The sequence below is a fragment of the Theropithecus gelada genome, chromosome 9, assembly GCF_003255815.1.
Source record: "Theropithecus gelada isolate Dixy chromosome 9, Tgel_1.0, whole genome shotgun sequence".
NCBI classification, from domain to species: domain Eukaryota; kingdom Metazoa; phylum Chordata; class Mammalia; order Primates; family Cercopithecidae; genus Theropithecus; species Theropithecus gelada.
This window is the reverse complement of record NC_037677.1, coordinates 99458388-99479812: the sequence shown is the minus strand read 5'-3', so window position 1 is coordinate 99479812 and position 21425 is coordinate 99458388. Positions and strand designations below refer to the sequence as shown.

The following is a 21425-nucleotide window of genomic DNA, read 5'->3' as shown; positions in this document are numbered from 1 at the left end:
CCAGGCTGGAGTACAGTGGCGTGATCTGGGCTCACTGTTCACTGCAAGCTCCGCCTCCCGGGTTCACACCATTCTCCTGCTTCAGCCTCCCGAGTAGCTGGGACTGCAGGCACCCGCCACAACGCCCGCATAATTTTTTGCATTTTTAGTAAAGACGGGGTTTCACCGTGTTACCCAGGACGGTCTGGATCTCCAGACCTCGTGATCCGCCCGCCTTGGCCTCCCAAAGTGCTAGGATTACAGGCATGAGTCACTGCACCCAGCCTCACAAAAGCTGATTTTTTTAAGATAAAAAATTAACATACATAGAAATTTTCTTCCTTACCCTTCAATGGAGGCCTGTGCACACCGTCACACATTCTATCTTGGAAGCTACTGGCGTGACAATTCCAGGATGATCCAGAAAGGCAGATTTTTGTTAATTACAGAGCACTATCTTTCAAGAAGTGGAGATTTCCAAAAGGATCAGCACCCCTAAGTAAAGGATTCCCCAAATAATGTAAGCAGAAGCCAGATGAATGACTGGATGATGGCTCACCTGAGATGCAGAAGCAGGGGCAAATGGATTGGATTCAGCTACTTCCAAGATCCGTTCCTTTTTTATTATTACTATTTTTTTGAGACGGAGTCTCGCACTGTGACCCAAGCTGGAGTGCAGTGGCACGATCTCAGCTTACTACAAGTTCCACCTCCCAGGTTCACGCCATTCTCCTGCCTCAGCCTCCCGAGTAGCTAGGCCTACAGCTGCCCGCCACTATGCCCAGCTAATTTTTTTTTTTTTTTTTTTTTTTTGTATTTTTAGTAGAGATGGGGCTTCACCGTGTTAGCCAGGATAGTCTTGATCTCCTGACCTTGTGATCTGCCCACCTCAGCCTCCCAAAGTGCTGGGATTACAGGCATGAGCCACCACACCCGGCCATAGATCTTTTCCCTTTCTAAGAGCTCTTTAGTATTATGTTGAAGACTAGTAATGACAGGTGGCACCCGTTTCTATGCATAAGGAAACCAGCAGGTAACAGAGAGCTAGACTAGTAGTCAAAAGACCTGCCATCAAGCTCAGTGACCTTGGGTAAGTCATTTCATCTTCCTGGCTGTGTTTGTTTCATCTGTAAAACATGGGACCAGAATTTAAGAACTTTTAAGGCCCCATACAGTTCTAATATTCTGGGGTTATATGACTCTTCTTCATCAAATATTATGTTGGGTTTTAAAACATACCCTTTTAAAAAATTCTTTTTGTTTAGTTTTTTTTGAAATAGAAAGTGTATTTTAAATGCCTTTTTGGTATATATTATAGTGATAAAAGATTTTATTACTTATTAACCTAATGTGTTTTGTAACTATTACATCAACTTTGAAGTTCTGGAGTTACATGAGCAATTATTCAAAATATTTCTCTATTCAGTTTTTTAAGATTTTATTCGGATTTTTGCATCTATACTCATAAAAAAATCACCTATATTATCTTACATCCTCTTGCATCATCTTTCTTATGTCATTTTATTTTTAAAATGAAAATCCTGTTTACTTCATTAAATGAATTAGTGTCTTATGATCATTTTCTATATTTTGGGAGTATAGGTTCTTTTTTTTTTTTGAGATGCAGTCTTGCTCTGCCTCCCAGGCTGGAGTGCAGTGGCTCGATCTTGGCCCACTGCAACCTCCACCTCCTGGGTTCAAGCAATTTTCCTGTCTCAGCCTCCCGAGTAGCTGGGATTACAGGTGCGTGCCACCATGCCTGGCTAATTTTTGTATTTTTTAAGTAGAGATGGGGTTTCACCATGTTGGCCAGGCTGGTCTCCAACTCCTGACCCTGTGATCCGCCTGCCTTGTCCTCCCAAAGTGGTAGGATTACAGGCATGAGCCACTGCGCCCAGCCAGGAGCGTATGTTCTTTGACAGTTCGGAAAAGTCTCATGAAAGCCTTCACAAGCAAATGCCATTTTAATTGGTTACTCTTAGTTTGTGGGTTCTCATAACCAATCCGGAATATTCTCCATTAGGTTTCAGTTTTGTAATTTTTTATCTTTATAAGGAGCTGGGCATATATTAATCAAATTTTTAGCAGCAAATTGATAACTTTGTTCAAATCTAATTGATTTTATTTATTTATTTATTTTTTTTTTTTTTTGAGACGGAGTCTTGCTCTGTCACCCAGGCTGGAGTGCTGTGGCCGGGTCTCAGCTCACTGCAAGCTCCGCCTCCCGGGTTCCCGCCATTCTCCTGCCTCAGCCTCCCGAGTAGCTGGGACTACAGGCGCCCGCCACCTCGCCCGGCTAGTTTTTTGTATGTGTTTAGTAGAGACAGGGTTTCACCGTGTTAGCCAGGATGGTCTCGATCTCCTGACCTCGTGATCCGCCCGTCTCGGCCTCCCAAAGTGCTGGGATTACAGGCTTGAGCCACCGCGCCCGGCCTGATTTTATATATTGCCTATTCAATTACGAATTTACTAATTTGTACTTTTCTGGCTGAGCTGACACTTTACCAATTTAATCTATAAGAACTACTTAATACTTTTTATTTTTTCTAATTTATTGTTTCTAATTTGTTTAGTTTTATTATTTCCATTTTGATTTCTTTCTAAATTCTAACTATATACCCCTTTAAAAAAACAAAAATATTTCCACCCTATCCCTAATACAGAGATTTAAAGCATGATAATTTTCTTATAGTATTGCTTTGGTATTATCACATAAATTTTCTTGCATGGCGTTTGAACATTTATTATTTTAAAAATATTATCTTCCAGCACATCCTCTACAACTTAGACGTTACTTAGCGAAGTATTTTTTTCCATGTTTTTGATCACCATTTAATTCTATGTATGTTGTTTATTTCTATTAAAAAAAAATCAAATAAAGTACACATTTCCACCTGTTCTCATATTTCTGGCTACTTTTCTTTCATATATTTTGTTACAATGTTCTCTAGTGACTAAATTCAGTACAAATACATTTTCATTATTTAATATAAATTTTATCTTATATTTACTATTAAAATTGTGATTGTGAAACATATATTTTATCACATACAATGTAAGCAATTGTTGCTTCTTTAATATTTGTTCCAGCATGAAGAAAACTTAGACCATCCCTTCATTTTAATTTTTTTCCAACTTAAGTATTTCTTTGCTTCTTGTAATAACTGCACTTAGCTTTGTTTTCTAAATTAGTGGTCTTCCTTTTCAAAAGTAAACTGAATCCATCTGTATTTAATAATACTGCAATTAATACATATTTACAGAATTAGTACATAAATTAATGCCTTTTCAGATCCTTCACATCTAGCTTTTTTACCTTAAGTTAATATCCATATGTATGAGAAATAAACATAATCTGATATGCTTAGTTAACTTGATGACTGGACAATAACAATATGAACTATATTGGATTCACTGTTACTTTCTCTTTGTTCCAGCAGTGAAAACAATATTTTCTTATGTCAGATTTCTCTCAATCGCTTAGTAAATGAAGACCTGAACTAGAACAATATAGAGTCCCATTTTAAATTTAAACAAAGATATTCAGGTTTGACCACAGACTCATGGTAATGTCATTTAAAAAGATGGATCCAATGAACACAGACAAACATCAAAGTTTTCACCATGGCACAACCCTCTGCCGCAATCACTCATAATAATTCAACTACCTTCATATTTGGCAGTAACGTCATGCAAGTGAATTTGCTGATGATTAGCAAAATTACAAAATCAAAGTCAAGGTCACTTAATCAAGAATTACAGCACCAAAGAAATTCTAGGAATGCAGGTCAAGGCAAGAGGCTGCAGCTGGCCTGATAATGATACCACTTGCCTAATGTTCATTTAGGAATTTGCTATCACAAATAAAACACATACCTCCTCTGAGTTACTAAAACAGAAAAGGAAACAATCAGGTATTACTTCTCACCATTATACGACCATGAAATTAAAATATTTCCTTAATAATGATTAAGAGAAAAAATCATTTTTATGTGTTCATAATAGAAGCTCTATTTCTGAATTTAAAACACCACTCAGTATTTGCTTAAGTACTGCAATTCAGACAATATAGCTTTTGACATATTAAAAGTTCTATGGGAAAAACTAAAAGCTCTTTTAATTTTGCTTTAATATCAAACTAAACACAGCAGCTGAAAGAATTCAATAAGAGCATGGGTTAGTCCGATTCAAGAAGTGCCTTCAAAATTCAACCACCTCGCTTCTTCTTAGGGGAAACTGTACATCAACACAGAACTTTTCTAACTTAACTTTTGGAGAAGAAAACAGAAAACCAAACCCAGAGGAGGGTTGTATAAGGTATTTACTCCTCAGCATTAGGCAAAGGAGTGCTACAGCACTCTTACATGTCATTCTATTTCAACAGATGATTCAACTGGTCCTGTAGATCTGATGACTGTTCCACACTAGAATAAGAATAGAGACAGGGTTTATCTGAAATGAGCAATAATAAAGACATCTTTGTACAACTATTTACAAATTTTTTTTTCATCACAGACAGAGTCTCACAATGCTGCACAGGGCAATCTCAAACTCTGGGCTCAAGCAATCCTCCAGCCTCAGCCTTCCAAAGTCCTGGAATTACAGGCATGAGCCAGCCACTACACCTGTCCTGTATAAGCTATCTGTAGTTTAACGCATAAATACTGTTGCATGTAAATCAAAATTGGTATTAGTCCAGTTGGGTCCCAGAAGTGTTTAAACTCTGATGAAAGGTTTGCAAAGCCAATTAGTAATGTAAACAATATTGCAAGGGACAAATTTAATCCATTTTAGAAAACAAGGCTGTTTAATGGTTTTTCCACATTTACTCTGTTTAATGAATATTAGCAACGTAAAAGATTTTCTACTTCTTAAGGTTGGTCTCTATACCCTGTAACTTTTAGAAAGCTTTACTATTAATAGCAGTGAGTTGAGTTACTGCACACCTTTGAAATATGCTGTATTCTTTAAATCCCAAGTGAGTATCCCATAGCATATTTCAATTTGAGGGCATATGTCAACCAGTGTTTTGTATTGATCCTGGACCCAGCAGTATAATTCCCCCAGCCTGCTTCAGTTGGTTCCCTACTCCTCTACCTTTGGGGTTACTTACTTCTTCTGAATAGCTTCTTGCCTAAATCAGAAAAGGAAAGAGGAAAATACACATAAGTGAACTAGTAGAAATTTCATTTATGACCAGATATATGCATATAGGCAGAAGAAATTTCAGCTTATGTCACATTCTGTATTTCTGTCCATCCTATCCTAAGATTGTGCTGTTGAACAGGGATTCCTATCTGAGTGCAGAGCTGCTGAAAAGATGGATTCTAAACCTAAACAGATAGTAACATTGTCCCAGAGTGAGAAATGTGGTCCAACAAACTACATGCATGGCTTAAAATTAGTCTGTGTATACGGAATCAAATGGTCACATACCTAATATGTAGATACCCAAAGAATGACTATGACAAATGTTAGCTATTTAAATATCAAAGAGTGAAATTTCTAACCATATATATATTTTTTTTGAGACAGTCTCACTGTGTCACCAGGATGGAGTGCAGTGGTACCTGATCTCAGCTCACTGCCACCTCCATCTCCCAGGCTCAAGCAGTTCTCCTGCCTCCACCTCCCGAGTAGCTGGGATTACAGGTGTGTGCCACCATGCCCAGCTAATTTTTGTATTTTTATTAGAGACGGGGTTTCACCACCATGTTAGCTAGGCTAGTCTCGAACTCCTGACCTCAGGTGATCCGCCCGCCTCAGCCTCCCAAAGTGCTGGAATTACAGGCATGAGCCACTGTGCCCAGCCTCTTTTTTTTTTCTGGAGACAGAGTTTCACTTTTATCGCCCTGGGTAGAGTGCAGAGGTGCGATCTCCGCTCACTGCAACCTCCACCTCCCAGGTTCAAGCAATTCTCATGCCTCAGCCTCCTAAGTAGCTGGGATTACAGGCGCTCACCAACACATTCAGCTACTTTTTTGTATCTTTAGTAGCGAGGGGTTTCACCATGTTGGCCAGGCTGGTCTTGAACTCCTGATCTCAGGTGGTCTGCCCTCCTCGGCCTCCCAAAGTGCTGGGATTACAAATGTGAGCCACCGCACCCAGCCCCTAACCATATATTTCTAACAGGTACATAAGTATAGTATCAAGTACATAAAATATATAACATTAAATAAGATGAAGAGCAAATTATAATGGAGAAAGGGGGGGCATCTTATATTTCAAAATTCCCTACATGATTTATATGTAGCAGGTGCCATAGTTACCTACGTACCATGTAGGATATAGGTGTGTTAAACTTGATTCCCTAGTAGAGGACCCAACTTCCCAGGAGAAACCTTGGGCACAGTCAGTCATCAAATACGGATGAACTGCCTCATAGGTGCCAAGTACAGTGCTAGCATGGTCCTGGCATGGGCCCTGCCTTTACAGGGTTTACAGTCTCTCTCTGAAGAGGCCTCAATTTAACATGGGGAGGTTCATAAAAGGTGGACTCTGCTCCTGATTCGCATCCCTTACCCCTACTTCTTCTGAGTCTCAGGCATCTCTGCCATTGAGAAAAGTCATCCTTGGCCACCCCCACCTTTACTCCCACTCTGGCCTCCATAGGAAAGCGCTGAAGCACAAAGGCCATGAAAGCAGACTAGGGATAACGATTCTGCAGCAAATAGTTGCTGGAGGGGGCATACTCACTGGTATTGAAGATGTGTTGTTATTATTGCCATCTTCCTTAAACTCTGCATAAAAAAGAGAGAGATAAATAGAACATTCCACTTTCCTGTGGCCACACAAACTATATACATAAACCCAAATAATAAAAAAAAAAGTTGTTTCTTACATCTTCTGAGTGCAAGATGGCATCTTCCTGTAGTACCATGTTTCGAGCTGCCTGACCTAGCAGCTGGAACACAAAAATAAAATGGTAATAATCAAAATCCCCAAACTTCCTGTAATCTTCTGTCTGCAGCTGTTCCACCACTACCCTCTCTCCTCTCCCGCTCCTCCACCCTATACAACCACAAACACTCAAAATGTAATGGAGGATCATTTTCTATTTGTTCATGTTGAAAATTCATTTCATTGGCACTATGGCAGTTCTGGCATGGACCCGACATCTGTTTCAAAGGCCACCGCCTGAGAAATCAAGTGCTTCCTAACTGCTGAGCTGTTGGCACAGTGTATTCATTAAATGCTAAGAGAAGTCTGCAAAAAAACTTTGGCACCACAAGTTCAGTGAGAGAACATGACTCTTGATTCTTTAAAGGCAGATTTGAGATTTGGGGTGGTTTGAGAGTAGTAAAGGCACAAGAGTTAGAATGGGCTGAAAAGAACAGAGGAATATAGCTATTTAGAAATGAAATAAGAGAAAGCCAGGTGCAGTGGCTCATGCCCGTAATCCCAGCACTTCGGGAGGCCGAGGTGGGCAGATCACTTGAGGTCAGGAGTTTAAGACCAGCCTGGGCAACATGGTGAAACCCCATCTCTACCAAAAAATACAAGTTAGCTGGGCATGGTGGCGTGCGCTTGTAATCCCAGCTACTCGGGAGGCTGAGGTGGGAGAATTGCTTGAACCCAGGAGGCGAAGGTTGCAGTGAGCCAAGATCGCACCACTGTACGCCAGCCTGGGCAACAAAGCAAGACCCTGTCTCAAAAAAAAAAAAAAAAAAAAGAAAGAAAGAAAGAAAGAAAGAAAAAAAATGGAATAAGAGAAACAGTGGGAGGTGTGGGGAAGCCATGAGGAGAAGCTCAGGGATTAAAATAGGGAACCACTCCATAAAAGATGACCAGACAGGGCTGGGAAAAAGAAAAGAAAGGAGATGGCCAGGTGCAGTGGCTCACGCCTGTAATCCCAGCACATTTGGAGGCCAAGGCAGGCGATCACCTGAGATCAGGAGTTCAAGACTAGCCTGGCCAATATGGCAAAACCTCTCTACTAAAATTACAAAACTTAGCCAGGCATGGTGGCACGTGCCTGTAATCCCAGCTTCTCAGGAGGCTGAGGCAGGAGAATCTCCTGAACTTGGGAGGCAGGGGTTTCAGTGAGCTGAGATTGCACCATTGTACTCCAGCCTGGCAACAGAGTGAGACTCTGTCTCAAAAAAAAAAAAAACAAAAAGAAAAGAAAAAGAAAAGAAAGGAGAAATGTGCAGGCAGAATTTAATGAGGTCACTGAGTTTAATGGGTCCTGAGACCAAAAGAGAAAAGCAGAGCTTGGATTCTACTGGGTGGCCTACAGTCAAGGAAGAGCTGACTGCATTACCATTGAGAGGCAAGTAGAGACCAACAGAGATTCTTGGCCTAATACTGCACCCTGCTCCTAAATCCGGCCAAGTAAAAGGAGTTACTGCTATATGTATCCTACCAGCCCTTCCCTGTTCTCCTGGGTCAGGGAGACTCTGGTGGAAAGGGTGGCGTGATTTCAAAGTAACTAGGATTGCCAGATTTCTTCCCCTACCCAGGGCAACTTTATTTATAAGTTTTAAAGTTAGTAACCGTTTCTGGACGTCTAAAGTCAAAACAATAAAATAGGACTTTCCGTCTTGGTCCCTTTCTTTCCCTGTTCTCTCCCCCAAATGCATAGTTATTTTTTTTTATTTTTTAATTTTCATTTTTTTGAGACAGGGTCTCACTCTGTCACCCAGGCTGGAGTGTGGTGATGTGATCTTGGCTTACTGTAACCTCTGCATCCCGTATTCAAGAGATTCTCCTGCAGCAGCCTCCTGAGTAGCTGGGATTATAGGTATATGCCACCACGCTTAGCTAATTTTTATATTTTCAGTAGAGACAAGGTTTCACTGTGTTGGCCAGGCTGGTCTCAAACTCCCGTCCTCAGGTGATCCACCTGCCTGGGATTACAGGTATGAGCCCCTACACCCAGCCTCATGCATAACTATTTTTATTAGCTTTGTGGTTTTCTTTCCATTGTTCCTTTTTAAACAATGGACACATGTATTTCTTTTCCTCCATACCACCTTCCTACTTAAAATGTAACATACTATGTGTACTTGTTTACACCTTGCACACTCTCTATGTGTGTGTGAGAGTGTGTGTGTGTGTGTGTGTGTGTATATATATATATATATATTTTTTTTTTTTTTTGAGATATGATCTCACTCTGTCACCCAGGCTGGAGTGCAGTGGCACCATCACTGTTCACTGAAGCCTCAACCTCCCGGGCTCAGGTGATCCTTCCACCTTAGCCTCCAGAGTAGTTGGGACTACAAGTGCACGCCACCATGCCCAGATAGTTTTTGGTATTTTTTTGTAGAGATGGGGTTTTGCCATGTTGCCCAAGCTGGTTTCAAACACCTGGGCTCAAGTGATTTGCCTGCTTCGGCCTCCCAAAGTGCTAGGATTACAAGCATGAGCCACCGCACCCAGCCTACACCTTGATATTTTCACTTTGCAATAGATCCCTGAGGGCTATCTGCAGCAACACATATTGACTCTCATATTCAATTGCTATCTCCTATTGAATCCATTGCTCTTTTACAACTGCAGAGTACCACACTCTATAGGTGACCATAAAGTTATTCAATCAGTTATCTGCTGAGGGATTTGGGGGCTGTTCCCAGTCTTTTGCCACAGTAAGTAGTGGTACTAAAAATTCTCATATCTTGCATCTTATAGCTTTTACTGTTACAAATATCTCATATATTTGCATCTTTTTGCCAGCATATATTTGGGATAGACTCATGTGATTATGGGGTTTTAATTTTGCTACATATTGCCAAATTCCTCTCCTTTAGGGCTGTACCACTTTGCATTCCTCCTGTGGCTACTTTTAAAGGAAAACTTCAAACTCCTATAAATGGGAGATGGTGACTTACAAACCGATGGCAGAAAAAAAAAAGGGTTCTAACAGAATCTACGTCATTCACTTATTCATTTAACAAACATTTGTTGAGTGTTTAACATATGCCCTTACTCCGGTTAAGAGTGATAACGGGGCTCACAATCTGGAGGGGATACAAAGGGAACACAGGCACTTAAATCACCTTACAGTAAGTGCTGATGGGGAAGCATTGGCTGCTCTGGGAGCATGTAGTGGGGCAGGAGGTGTAACCGATTACAGGGGTAGGTATTCAGGAAAGGTTCTTAAAAGTGACTTCTAATCTGAGACTTAAAAGTTAGGGTTTAGAATTAATCTTGTGTGTGTAATTCTAGAGAAAAATGGCATGATCCATTTTTCTGTTTTAGAAATGTGGTAAGCAGGTGGACTAGAGTGGGGAATGAGGCACAGAGATTGGTTAGGATGACATAGCAGTACTCTAAGCAAGCAATGAGGATGGCCTGAAACACAGAAGTAGCTGAGAAAAAAAGAAACAAAGGATTTGTGAGACATTTAGAAAACAGACTGGATGGGAATTGTGGTTGCCTTGAAGGCAGGGGCTGTTGTAAAGTAAAGCCAAGGCCTTTCCTTGATATATTCATTGGCATTCTGCATCACTTTCCTACATAAACCGACCAGACACATAACATGCCATATCTGAGATTTCTAGTTTTGCTTTCTTTAAAATGGAAGAACATCTTGAATACACCTGAACAATCTTCACTACAGAATCTTTTTAGATTGCTACAAATTTTTCTCCCAGGCTTTTACCATTAACTTGTTCATAACTAACTCAATAACAATTTGTCTTAGCTACTCATCTTCAACAAGTGTTTCTGATTTTCAACTTAGTTTTCATAGCAATAGCAACCCTGTTTTTTGGTACTCATATTTCATCATTCTTCGTATTATTTCACTAAATTACATAGATGCAACTGTAAGCGTAAGTGCCATACACACATTTTAAAAACTTTTTTCATTCTTTTTTTTTTTTTTTTTTTTTTACAGAGACTGGATATCACCATGTGGCCCAGGCTGGTCTCGAACTCCTGGGCTTAAGCAATCCTGCCTCGGCCTCCCAAAGTGTTAGGATTACAGGCATGAGTCACTGTGCCAAGCCCACACACACATTATATTTAGAAAAAAACACAGTGGACCCTCACTAAGCACACAACTCAAATGGAGGAGCAGAAACACAGGCATGCCAAGAGACAAGCCTATGAGTCATAACCACTCATTGTGCTGTGGGCAAATGTCCGTGTGTTTCTCCTCACAGGCTCTCTCCCCAGAGAGCCCTTCCCTGATCATCTGTTTAAGACTAACCCTTTCCGCGGGGTGTGGTGGCTCATGTCTGTAATCTCAGCACGTTGGGGGGCCAGGGCGGGAAGGATCACTTGAGGTCAGGAGTGTGAGACCAGCCTGGCCAACATGGTGAAACCCCATCTCTACTAAAAACACAAAAATTAGCAGGGCATGGTGGCAGGGGCCTATAATCACAGCTACTCAGAAGGCTGAGGCAGGAGAATCACTTGTACCCAGGAGGTGGAGGTTGCAGTGAGCAGAGATCGCGCCATTGCACTTTAGCCTGACAGAGCTAGCAAGACTCCTCCTTTGTCTCAAAACAAACAAACAAACAAAAATTAACCCTTTCATCACACTCTATTCCCAGATTAATTTTGCTTCACAGGATTTACCACCACCTGATTTTTTTCGGTTTCATTTGTTTATTGTCTGTCTCTTCACTAAAATGTAAACTTCCTAAGTAGAGGGATTTAGTTTATCCCTTGTACCTAGAGCAGTTCCTGGCACATAGCAGACACCCAATAAGTATTTGTTAAATGAATACTGTGGAATGAGTGTTTTACACATGAAATTCTCAGTTAATCAAACAAAATAGCTATGTGGAGACTGTTTAAGAAGCAATGCTGCTGGGCGTGGTGGCTCCTGCCTGTAATTCCAGCACTTTGGAAGGCCGATGCAGGCGGATCACGAGGTCAAGAGTTCTAGACCAGCCTGGCCAACATGGTGAAACCCCATCTCTACTAAGAATACAAAAATTAGCTGGGCGTGGTGGTGTGTGCCTGTAATCCCAGCTACTCGGGAGGCTGAGGCAGGAGAATCGCTTGAACCCAGGAGGCAGAGGTTGCAGTGAGCCAAAATCACGCCACTACACTCCAGCCTGGCAACAGAGCTAGACTCCGTCTCAAAAAAAGAAAAGGAAAAGTACTGCCTTCAATTAGTCATTCTAAAGACTTCATGAATTAAACTCCATAAAAGACAAGTGTCCAGCACATATAAAATGCTAAATAAATGTATGTTTATGATGAATATGTTCAATATTTATAGGTGGTTAACGATAAACACCTTTAGTTGAAAATATAATATATATACATATACATGTATGTATTTTTGAGACAGGGTCTTGTTCTCTGTCACCCAAGCTGGAGTGCAGTGGCACAATCTTGGCTCACTGCAACTTCCGCCTCCCTGGTTCAATCTATTCTCCTGCCTCAGCCTCCTGAGTAGCTGCGATTATAGGCGCCCGCCACCACGCCTGGCTTTTTTTTTTTTTTTTGTATTTTTAGTAGAGACGGGGTTTCACCGTGTTAGCCAGGATGGTCTCCATCTCCTGACCTCGTGATCCACCCGCCTCGGCCTCTCAAAGTGCTGGGATTACAGGCGTGAGCCACGGCGCCCTGCCTCTCTCTGGCTTTTGTTGTTGTTGTTGTTGTTTGTTTGTTTGTTTGTTTTAGACGGAGTTTCGCTCTTGTTGCCCAGGCTGGAGTGCAATGGGGCGACCTCGGCTCACCGGAACCTCCGTCTCCCAGGTTCAAGCAATTCTCCTGCCTCAACCTCCCCAGTAACTGGGATTACAGGCTTGCGCCACCACGCTTGGCTAATTTTTTTTTTTTTAACTAGAGACGGGGGTTTCTCCATGATTGTCAGGCTAGTCTCGAACTCACTACCCCAGGTGATCCGCCCGCCTCGGCCTCCCAAACAGCTCTGTTTTAAAGCACAGGTTCCCGGCCGGGCGCGGTGGCTCACGCCTGTAATCCCAGCTCTTTGGGAGGCCGAGGCGGGCGGATCACGAGGTCAGGAGATCGAGACCATCCTGGCTAATACGATGAAACCCCGTCTCTACTAAAAATACAAAAAATTAGCCGGGCAAGGTGGCGGGCGCCTGTAGTCCCAGCTACTCGGGAGGCTGAGGCAGAATGGCGTGAACCAAGATCGCGCCACCGCACTCCAGCCTGGGAGACAGAGCGAGACTTCGTAACAACAACAACAACAGCAGCATAAATAAATAAATAAATAATAAATAAATAAAGCACAGGTTCCCAGGGCATCATTTCTTCCTCCCACCCTCACGCACTATCCCTAACCAAAGAGACTACANAAATAAATAAATAAATAAATAAATAAATAAATAAATAATAAAGGACAGGTTCCCAGGGCATCGTTTCTTCCTCCCACCCTCACGCACTATCCCTAACCAAAGAGACTACACACCCCAGAATGCAACAGGCGCCTTCGCGAAGACGACCTACTCATAGCGAGTACTTCACAGCATACAATTCCCAGGCTGCAACGCGACCTCCTTCCCACAGCAACGAAAGGGTGCGACTCCCCGGACTATCAGGCCGGGACAGTCCACTCCCAGCTCACCTCGGAGCTCCGGGAGCCCTTCAGCACCTGCTTGGTGAGCGCGATGACGTCAGTACCACAGGTGGTCACCTTCTCCGTGAGAAGCCCCTTCACGGACTGACCGAATCGCGCTTGAGAATCTGGCGTTCCAGTCGCCATCATTTCAACTAGCGAACGCCTCCGCACTGGCGATGGTGAGTCGCGGGGGCCAAAAAACAAGCAAAGCGGAAGGAAACGAGGCGTCTTCCTCCATGGGAAAAGGAAGGGACGCATGCGCCTGATGGAAGTTGACCTTCACTCACAAAACTCATGAACTATTCATTGATATCCTGAGGAAAACAGGGTCCAGGCAAACATCTCTGGAGGGAATGGAGGACAATTTCATTGAATCTATGGTTTAGAATCGGAAAGCCTGCGGCAGGGCATGGTGGCTCACGCCTGTAATCCCAACACTTTGGGAGGCCCAGACAGGAGGATCACCTGAGCCTTAGAGTTCCACACCACCCTGGGCAACATAGCGAGACCCCATCTATTAAAAAAAAAAAATAAATTAATACAAATAAATAAAAAGAATCAGAAGGCCCAGATTACAGTCCCAATGCTACCATTTGGCAATGTGTGGCTGCAAATTACTCAGCCTCTGTGTCTTACATTCCTCATCTGTTAAACAGAAGTAATGTTTCCAAGGGGTTATGAGAATATCATTCCATTCATATATATAATTTTTTTTTTTACCTAGGCCTTTTTTTGATTAATTGCAAAAAGTGGCCAGGCATGGTGGCTCATGCCTGTAATCCCAATACTTTAAAAGGCCAAGGTGGATCACTTGAGGTCAGGAGTTCGAGGCCAACCTATCCAACATGGTGACACGCCTGTAGTCCCAGCACTTTGGGAGGCCGAGGCAGAAGGGTCACTTCAGGCCAGGAGTTCAGTATCAGCAGCCTGGGCAACATAGCAATAACTTGTCTCGTTTTATTTTATATTTTTTTACTATTTTTTTTTTTAGACAGAGTCTCGCTTTGTTGCCCAGGCTGGAGTGCAGTGGCTCAATCTCAGCTCACTACAACATCCGCCTCCTGAGTTCAAGTGATTCTCCTGTCTCAGCCTCCCGAGTAGCTGGGATTACAGGCACTTGCCACCAGGCCCGGTTACTTTTTGTATTTTTAGTAGAGATAGGGTTTCACCATGTTGGACACGCTGGTCTCAAATTCCTGATGTCAAATGATCCACTGGCCTTGGCCTCCCAAAATGGTGGGATTACAGGCATGAGCCACTGCACTTGGCCTCATTTCGTTCAATTTTAACAAAACATTTCATGAACTAAATACCAGACACTGTACTAGACTGGGGATAGAGAAATAAATGAAATACAGTTCTTGTCTCTGTGGAGCTCCCAGGCTGATGAGGCAGATAGGCCTGTAAACAAATGAAGAAAGAAGACCAATCTAATAGAAAAATTGGCAAAAGTCACAAATAGGCAATTCAAAAAAAAAAAAAATCAACTGGCTGCTAAATGTGAAAAATGCTCAGTGTCACTAGTAATTTTTATTGATAAATAACCTCTTTATTCTATTAATACCAAACTGATGGTAACTACCTTGTAAGTAAATAAATATGTAAAATATTTCAAGTAGGCCGGGCACCGTGGCTCACGCCTGTAATCCCAGTACTTTGGGAGGCCAAGGCAGGAGGATCACCTGAGGTCAGGAGTTCGAGACCAGCCTGCCCAACATGGTGAATTCCTGTCTCTACTAAAAATACAAAAATTAGCCGAGCGTGGTGGTGGGAGTCTATAGTCCCAGCTACGTGGGAGGCTGATGCAGGAGAATTTCTTGAACCCGAGAGGCAGAGGTTGCAGTGAGCCAAGATCGTGCCACTGTATTCCAACCTGGGCAACAGAGTAAAACACTGTCTCAAAAAAAAAAAAAAAAATACTTCAAGTAGCTCCATTTCTTTTTTAGTTAATTAATAAAAGATGTGAGAATGTTACTACATTGAAAAATTTGTTCAAAATTACCTGTATTCAATATCAACATTACTTCTACTTCCAAGTGTCTGGATTCATATGTGTATGTTGAATCTCATTTACTATTTACTTTTTGTTCTTAATAAACTTTATTGAGTTTATGTGCATGAATTTATGTTATAATTTATGTACAATAACTACATTATTTTTTGAGATGGAGCGTTGCTCTGTCACCCAGGCTGGAGTGCAATGGCACGACCTCAGCTCAGTGCAACCTCTGCCTCCCTGATTCAAGCGATTCTCCTGCCTCAGCCTCCCGAGTAGCTGGGATTACAGGTGCCCACTACCACGCCCGGCTAATTTTTGTATTTTTAGTAGAGACGGATTTCACCATGTTGGCCAGGCTAGTCTTGAACTCCTGACCTCAGGTGATCCACCTGCCTTGGCCTCCCAAAGTGCTGGGATTATAGGCGTGAGCCGCCATGCCCAGCCTGTACAATAACTGCATTCTTTAAAGTGTCCGATTTGATGAGTGTGACAGATGTGTACACCTGTGAACCACTACCACCATTAAGATACAGAACAGGTGAGTGCAGTAGCTCATGCCTGTATTCCCAGCACTTTGGGAAGCCGAGGCAGAAGGATTGCTTGAGGCCAGGAGTTCAATATCAGCAGCCTGGGCAACATAGCGATAACTTGTCTCATTTTATTATTTATTTATTTATTTTTATTTTATTTTATTTATTTTTATTTTATTTTATTTATTTTATTTTGAGACTGAGTCTTGCTCTGTCACCCAGGCTGGAGTACACTGGTATGATCTCGGCTCACCTGAACCTCCGCTTCTGGGTTCAAGCGATTCTTTTGCCTCAGCCTCCCAAGTAGCTGGGACTACAGGCACGCACCATCGCGCCTGGCTAATTTTTGTATTTTTAATAAGGACGGGGTTTCACCATGTTGGGCAGGCTGGTCTTGAAATCCTGACCTCGTGATTTGCCCCCCTCGGCCTCCCAAAGTGCTGGGATACAGGCATGAGCCACCAAGCCTGGCCCCTTGTCTCAATTAAAAAAAAAAAAAAAAAAGCAAAACATTTTGTCACCCTCAGAAGTTTCCAAGTGCCCTTTAAAGTCCATCTCTCCTTCTCTGTCTCATCCCAGGCAACAACTGCCCTGCTTTTGGGAACTGTAGATTAATTTGCATTTCTAGAATGGCAAATAAATAGCATCATACAGGATTTTTGGTAGGGAGGGGGGCCTTTTCTTGTCTGGCTTCATTCTTGCAGCATGATGATTTGACAGTCATCTATGTTGTTGTGCGTATAACTAACCTGTTCATTTTTATTGCTGAGAAATATTCCACTGCATGGATAGTTCTCACTGTGTTTATTTACTCTCTTGTTGATGGACACTTGGGTTGTTTCCATTTTTGGGTTTTTGTTTTGTTGTTTTTTGGTTTTGGTTTTTGTCATTGCTGTTTTTGAGACAGGGTCACTCCTCTGTCATCCAGGCTGGAGTGCATGGCATGACCACAGCTCAAGCTCCCAGGCTCAAGCAATGCTCCCACCTCAGCCTCCAGAAGAGCTGAAACTACAGGCTCATGCCACCATGACTGGCTAATTTTTACAATTTTTTCTGTAAAGACAGGGTCTCCCTATGTTGCCTGGGCTCAAGTGATTTTCCTGCCTTGCCCTCCCAAACTATTGGGATTACAGGCGTGAGCCTCTTCTTTTCCACCTGGCCTCTTCTTTTCTAATATTATGAATATTCTGCTATGAACATTTGTACACAAGTCTTTATGTGGGTTGTTTTCATTTCTCTTGGGTAAATATCTAGTAGTGGAATGACTGGATCATATGGTGTTTATGTTTTCAAGAAACTGCCAAACCGATTTCCAAAGTGGTTTAACATTTTACATTTCCAATAGCCGTGTATACCACTCCAGTTGCTCCACATCCACAAACTTAGGAAAAGATCGACTGTTCTATAGCCATGGTAACAAGTAGTAGCTACCTGTGGTGGACAGAATGGCCCCTGAGGGTAATAACTTTTGACCCCACCTCCTGGTGTTCTCACTCTTGTGTGATCCTCTTGTGTGTGGGCATGATGTTTGATTTGCTTCTAATCGATTGTGTATGTATAGGTGATAAGAAACACATGATGTTGTTACATAAGATTACATGTTACATCACCATTCCCCTCATCTTGCTGGAACCTCTCTCTCTTGCCAGCTGTGAGTAAGCGAGTGGCCATGTTGGAGAGCTCCACGTGATAAGGAACTGCAAGTACCATCTAGTCACCTACCTCTGGGCCTCCAGCTAACAGCCAGCGAAAAAAAAAAAAGCTCTTCTGTCCAGCAATCAAAAGGAACTGAATTCTGCTAACAACCAGGCACATAGGAAGCAGATTCTTCCCCAGTAGAGCCTTCAGATGAAACCCATCCTTGGCCCACATCTTTACTGCAGCCTGTGAGATGCTAAGTAGATGGCCCAGAGAAACTGTACTTAGGTTCCTAACCCACCAAGACTGTAAGATAATACAGGTGTGTTGTTTTAAGCCACAGAGTTTGTGGTAATATTCATGGTAATGTAGTTGTAGAAAACTAATATATTACTAGAACTCATTTGAAATCTGTTCAGCTGGGCGCAGTGGCTCACACTGGTAATCCCAGCACTTTGGGAGGCCAAGTAGGGAGGATCATTGGAGCTCAGGAATTCAAGACCAGCTTGGGGATTGTGGTGAAACCCCATCTCTATGAAAAGTTCAAAAATTAGCTGAGCATGAAGGTATGCGCCTGTAGTCCCAGCTACTTGGGAGGCTGAGGTGGGAGGATCACCTGAACCCAGGAAGTCAAGGCTGAAGTGAGCCGTGATTGCACCACTGCATTCAGGCTAAATGACAGAGCCAGACCCTGTCTCAAAAAAAAAAAATAAAGAAAATAAACAGAAAAAGAAATCTGTTTGATCAGTTTACGACAGCTCACCTCAGTGAACCCCCTTTTGCAAACCAAACAATCAGGATCTGCCCCTTCACTTCTGAAAATCAATCATTCAGGAGTTTGAGTCCTGCCTGGGCAATATAGAAAGACATTGTCAAAAGAGGCTGGGCACAATGGCTCACGCCTGCGATCCCAGGCCGAGGTGGGTAGGTCGCCTGAGGTCAGGAGCTTGAGACCAGCCTGGCCAACATGGTGAAACCCCATCTCTACTAAAAATACAAAAATTAGCCAGGCATGGTGGCACGCATCTGTAGTCCCAGCTACACAGGAGGCTGAGGCAGGAGAATCACTTGAACCCAGGAGGCAGACGTTGCAGTCAACCAAGATCACGCCACTACACGCCAACCTGGGTAAGAGAGTGAGACTCCGTCTAAAAATAAAAACATAAAGAAAAAGACAGACATTGTCAAAAGAGAAGAAAGAGAAATAATAATAGGAAAGTTATAGAAAACTATTCATGCCAAAAAATGCAATACAGCCTCGTTTAGGTTAAAAAATACATTTTAAAAATATTTATTTTTAGTCATTTGCATTTTCCAGATTTCTGCAATGATGTATAACTTTTATAATATGGTGGTGAGGGTGTGAAGCAACACATTTTGTGTGTGTGTGTGTGTGTTTTTTAATTCCCATTTCTTATTTGTGATTGGGGTGAAATATCAGAAGGTCAGCTTGGCAGTCACTGTAGGAGTAGAAAGTAGCCATTCATATTTCCCTACCAGCTGGTTGACCCCACTGAGGCCCCTGCCTGGATCTTAGGATTCAGGCCTCTCCACTTGTCAGTCCAGCTCTCAGGCTTTACACACGGTCTCCTCATCCAGTCTACCCCATGCACCAACACCAATTTCACCCTCCTAAGACACCACTGTCATCTTGCTGCTCCCTGCTGCAGTGCTCTCAATAGCTCCTACAGCCTCCCTATACCCTTTATACCCTTCTATTCCAGGGCTCCAGAGCCTGATTCAGTGTACCCCTCAGATCTTTCTCAGGGATCCCCCACAACACACCTCTTCATCTTTTCAGCTAAGGCCATCACCATTTCCCTCATGCCATGCTCCTTCCACCCTCTGCTACTCTCCCTTCCAGCAACACCCTTCTCTCCCTACTCCTTCACATCTCTACCTAACAGTTGTGAGGCAGGAGGTGGGACTGGACTCAGGAAGGTGAACTCTACTCTGGAGGCAGGGCTCAGACACCAGACCAAATTCAGGACCAGTTAAACAGATCTGGCGCAGGCTGGGCACAGTGGCTCACGCCTGTAATCCTTACACTTTGGGAGGCTGACGCAGGCAGATTGCCTGAGCTCAGGAGTTCAAGACCACCCTGGCAACATGGCGAAACCCTGTCTCTACTAAAATACAAAAATTAGCCGGTGTGATGGTGTGTGCCTGTAGTCCCAGCTACTTGGGAGGCCGAGGCATGAGAATCGCTTGAACATGGGAGGCGGAGGTTGCAGTGAGCCAAGATCGTACCAATACACTCCAGCCTGGGCAACAAAGTGAGGTTCCATCTCAAAAAAAAACCAGGTCCAGGGCAGAAGCAGCTTTCCATAAGACACACCCACCAGTGTGCCATGTCACTTTACCATTGCCTTGGCAACACCCAGATATTAACACCCCTTTCCATGGCAATAACTTGATGGCCTGAAAATTACTACCTCATCCTAGAAATTTCTATATAACCACCCCTTAATTTGCATATAATTAAAAGTGGCTGTAAATATGAGTGCAGCTCTGCCTCTGAGCTGTGACTTTGGGCACACTACCCCTGAGTAGCCCTGCTCCACGAGGAGCAGTACCTCTGCTGCTCTGTGCACTGCTGCTTGCTGGCTACCACCACCAGCTTGCCCTGGAATTCTTTCTTGGGTGAAGCCAAGAACCCACCTGGGCTAAGCCCCAGTTTAAGGTTTGCCTGACTGTCCTGCATCAGTCCTAGCTCTCCTTCAAGGCCTACCTCAAATCCCCTTTCTTTCATGAAACTTTCTCATGGGTTTCATCCCAGCCCACACCCCTGGCTGCAAATGGCCTTAAAAATCTGAACGACATTTGAAAATTCTGAGTAATGGGCAACCAGGCAGTCTGACTTACGAGGCCTGGCCAGCTCTTCTTCATCATGAGGCCCCCTACCTGTGCCTTCCTGCCTAATTCCAGCAGCCTTCACTTCAGTTCTCACTGAACCTGCAGACAGACCACTCCCAGAGGCAGGGACAGATGCCATCTCCCACCTCTGTGAGCCTCAACTAACAACTCCTGGTTGGCCCTTCTCTTCTATAATGATTGACACCAAGAATGTCCACTACCTTGTGGCTGTGATTTCATCTGGTAATATCAATTTTTTTTTTTTTTTTTTTTGAGACAGAGTCTTACTCTGTCACCCAGGCTGGAGTGCAGTGGCGTGATCTCAGCTCACTGCAGCCTCCACCTCCCAGGTTCAAGCAATTCTTCTACCTCAGCCTCCCAAGTACCTGGGATTACAGATGCACACCACCATGACCGGCTAATTTATGTATTTTTAGTAGAGATGGGGTTTTGGCATGTTGGTCAGGCTGGTCTCAAACTCCTGGCCTCATGTGATCTGCCTGCATCAGCCTCCCAAAGTGCTGGGATTATAGGCATGGGGCACTGCGCCCAGCCTGAGAGGTAAATTTTTTGAAAGGTAAGCTTTAGTGGAACAATCCTGAAGAACAACACAAGAGGAATAGCAGGTTACCAGTAAGATGTCAGCCAATTTGTTCCAGCCACTTTTGAATCCATGTCCTATAATCTAAAATTTAGTTCTCTTTCCCTAAGCTGAGCGCTTTCTATCATGTCAGTATCTATGTTATGAAGAAAAGGAGACTTAGGTGAGATGTATGTATTTATCACAACCGCTGCATCAATTGCCTAGGACTTCAACAGCTTCATGGAAGTCTGGGAAATGTTCATGCATAAGGTTATTGCCTTAGCTGACTGAAAATTGCCCCATACAGTGGTACATACCAACCCTTAGTGAGGCCTTTTAAAGAAC

General features: G+C 43.1%; 1 protein-coding gene across 4 annotated transcripts; it reads right to left on the bottom strand.

Annotated features, from left to right (window-relative positions):
• Positions 1–936: 936 nt before the first annotated feature.
• BORCS7 (BLOC-1 related complex subunit 7) lies at positions 937–13692 on the bottom strand. Of its 4 annotated transcripts, none has more exons than XM_025396737.1 (6): positions 13481–13643; positions 6821–6883; positions 6676–6719; positions 5093–5113; positions 4344–4403; positions 937–1106 (listed from the first exon to the last, which is right to left on the bottom strand). In XM_025396737.1, the coding sequence occupies exons 1-5, from the start codon at positions 13619–13621 to the stop codon at positions 4352–4354; spliced, it is 321 nt and encodes a 106-aa protein (XP_025252522.1). In that variant the 5' UTR covers positions 13622–13643; the 3' UTR covers positions 937–1106; positions 4344–4351. The 4 variants fall into 4 exon arrangements, 3 of the variants coding, with proteins under 3 accessions (XP_025252522.1, XP_025252521.1, XP_025252520.1); XR_003121138.1 differs by lacking the exon at positions 937–1106 and adding an exon at positions 2359–2412 and having other exon boundaries at positions 4222–4403; positions 13481–13692; XM_025396736.1 differs by lacking the exon at positions 937–1106 and adding an exon at positions 2641–3868 and having other exon boundaries at positions 13481–13692.
• Between the last annotated feature and the right edge of the window lie 7733 nt (positions 13693–21425).

Bases quoted from the DNA above. Each gene is read 5' to 3' on its own strand.
- BORCS7 (XM_025396736.1), bottom strand. From the start codon at position 13,621: ATGATGGCGACTGGAACGCCAGATTCTCAAGCGCGATTCGGTCAGTCC. The intron at 6,720-6,820 runs GTAAGAAACAAC...TTTTTTATGCAG, and splicing joins CCATCTTGCACTCAGAAGAT to AGTTTAAGGAAGATGGCAAT. The intron at 5,114-6,675 runs GTGAGTATGCCC...TTTCTGATTTAG, and splicing joins ACAACACATCTTCAATACCA to GCAAGAAGCTATTCAGAAGA.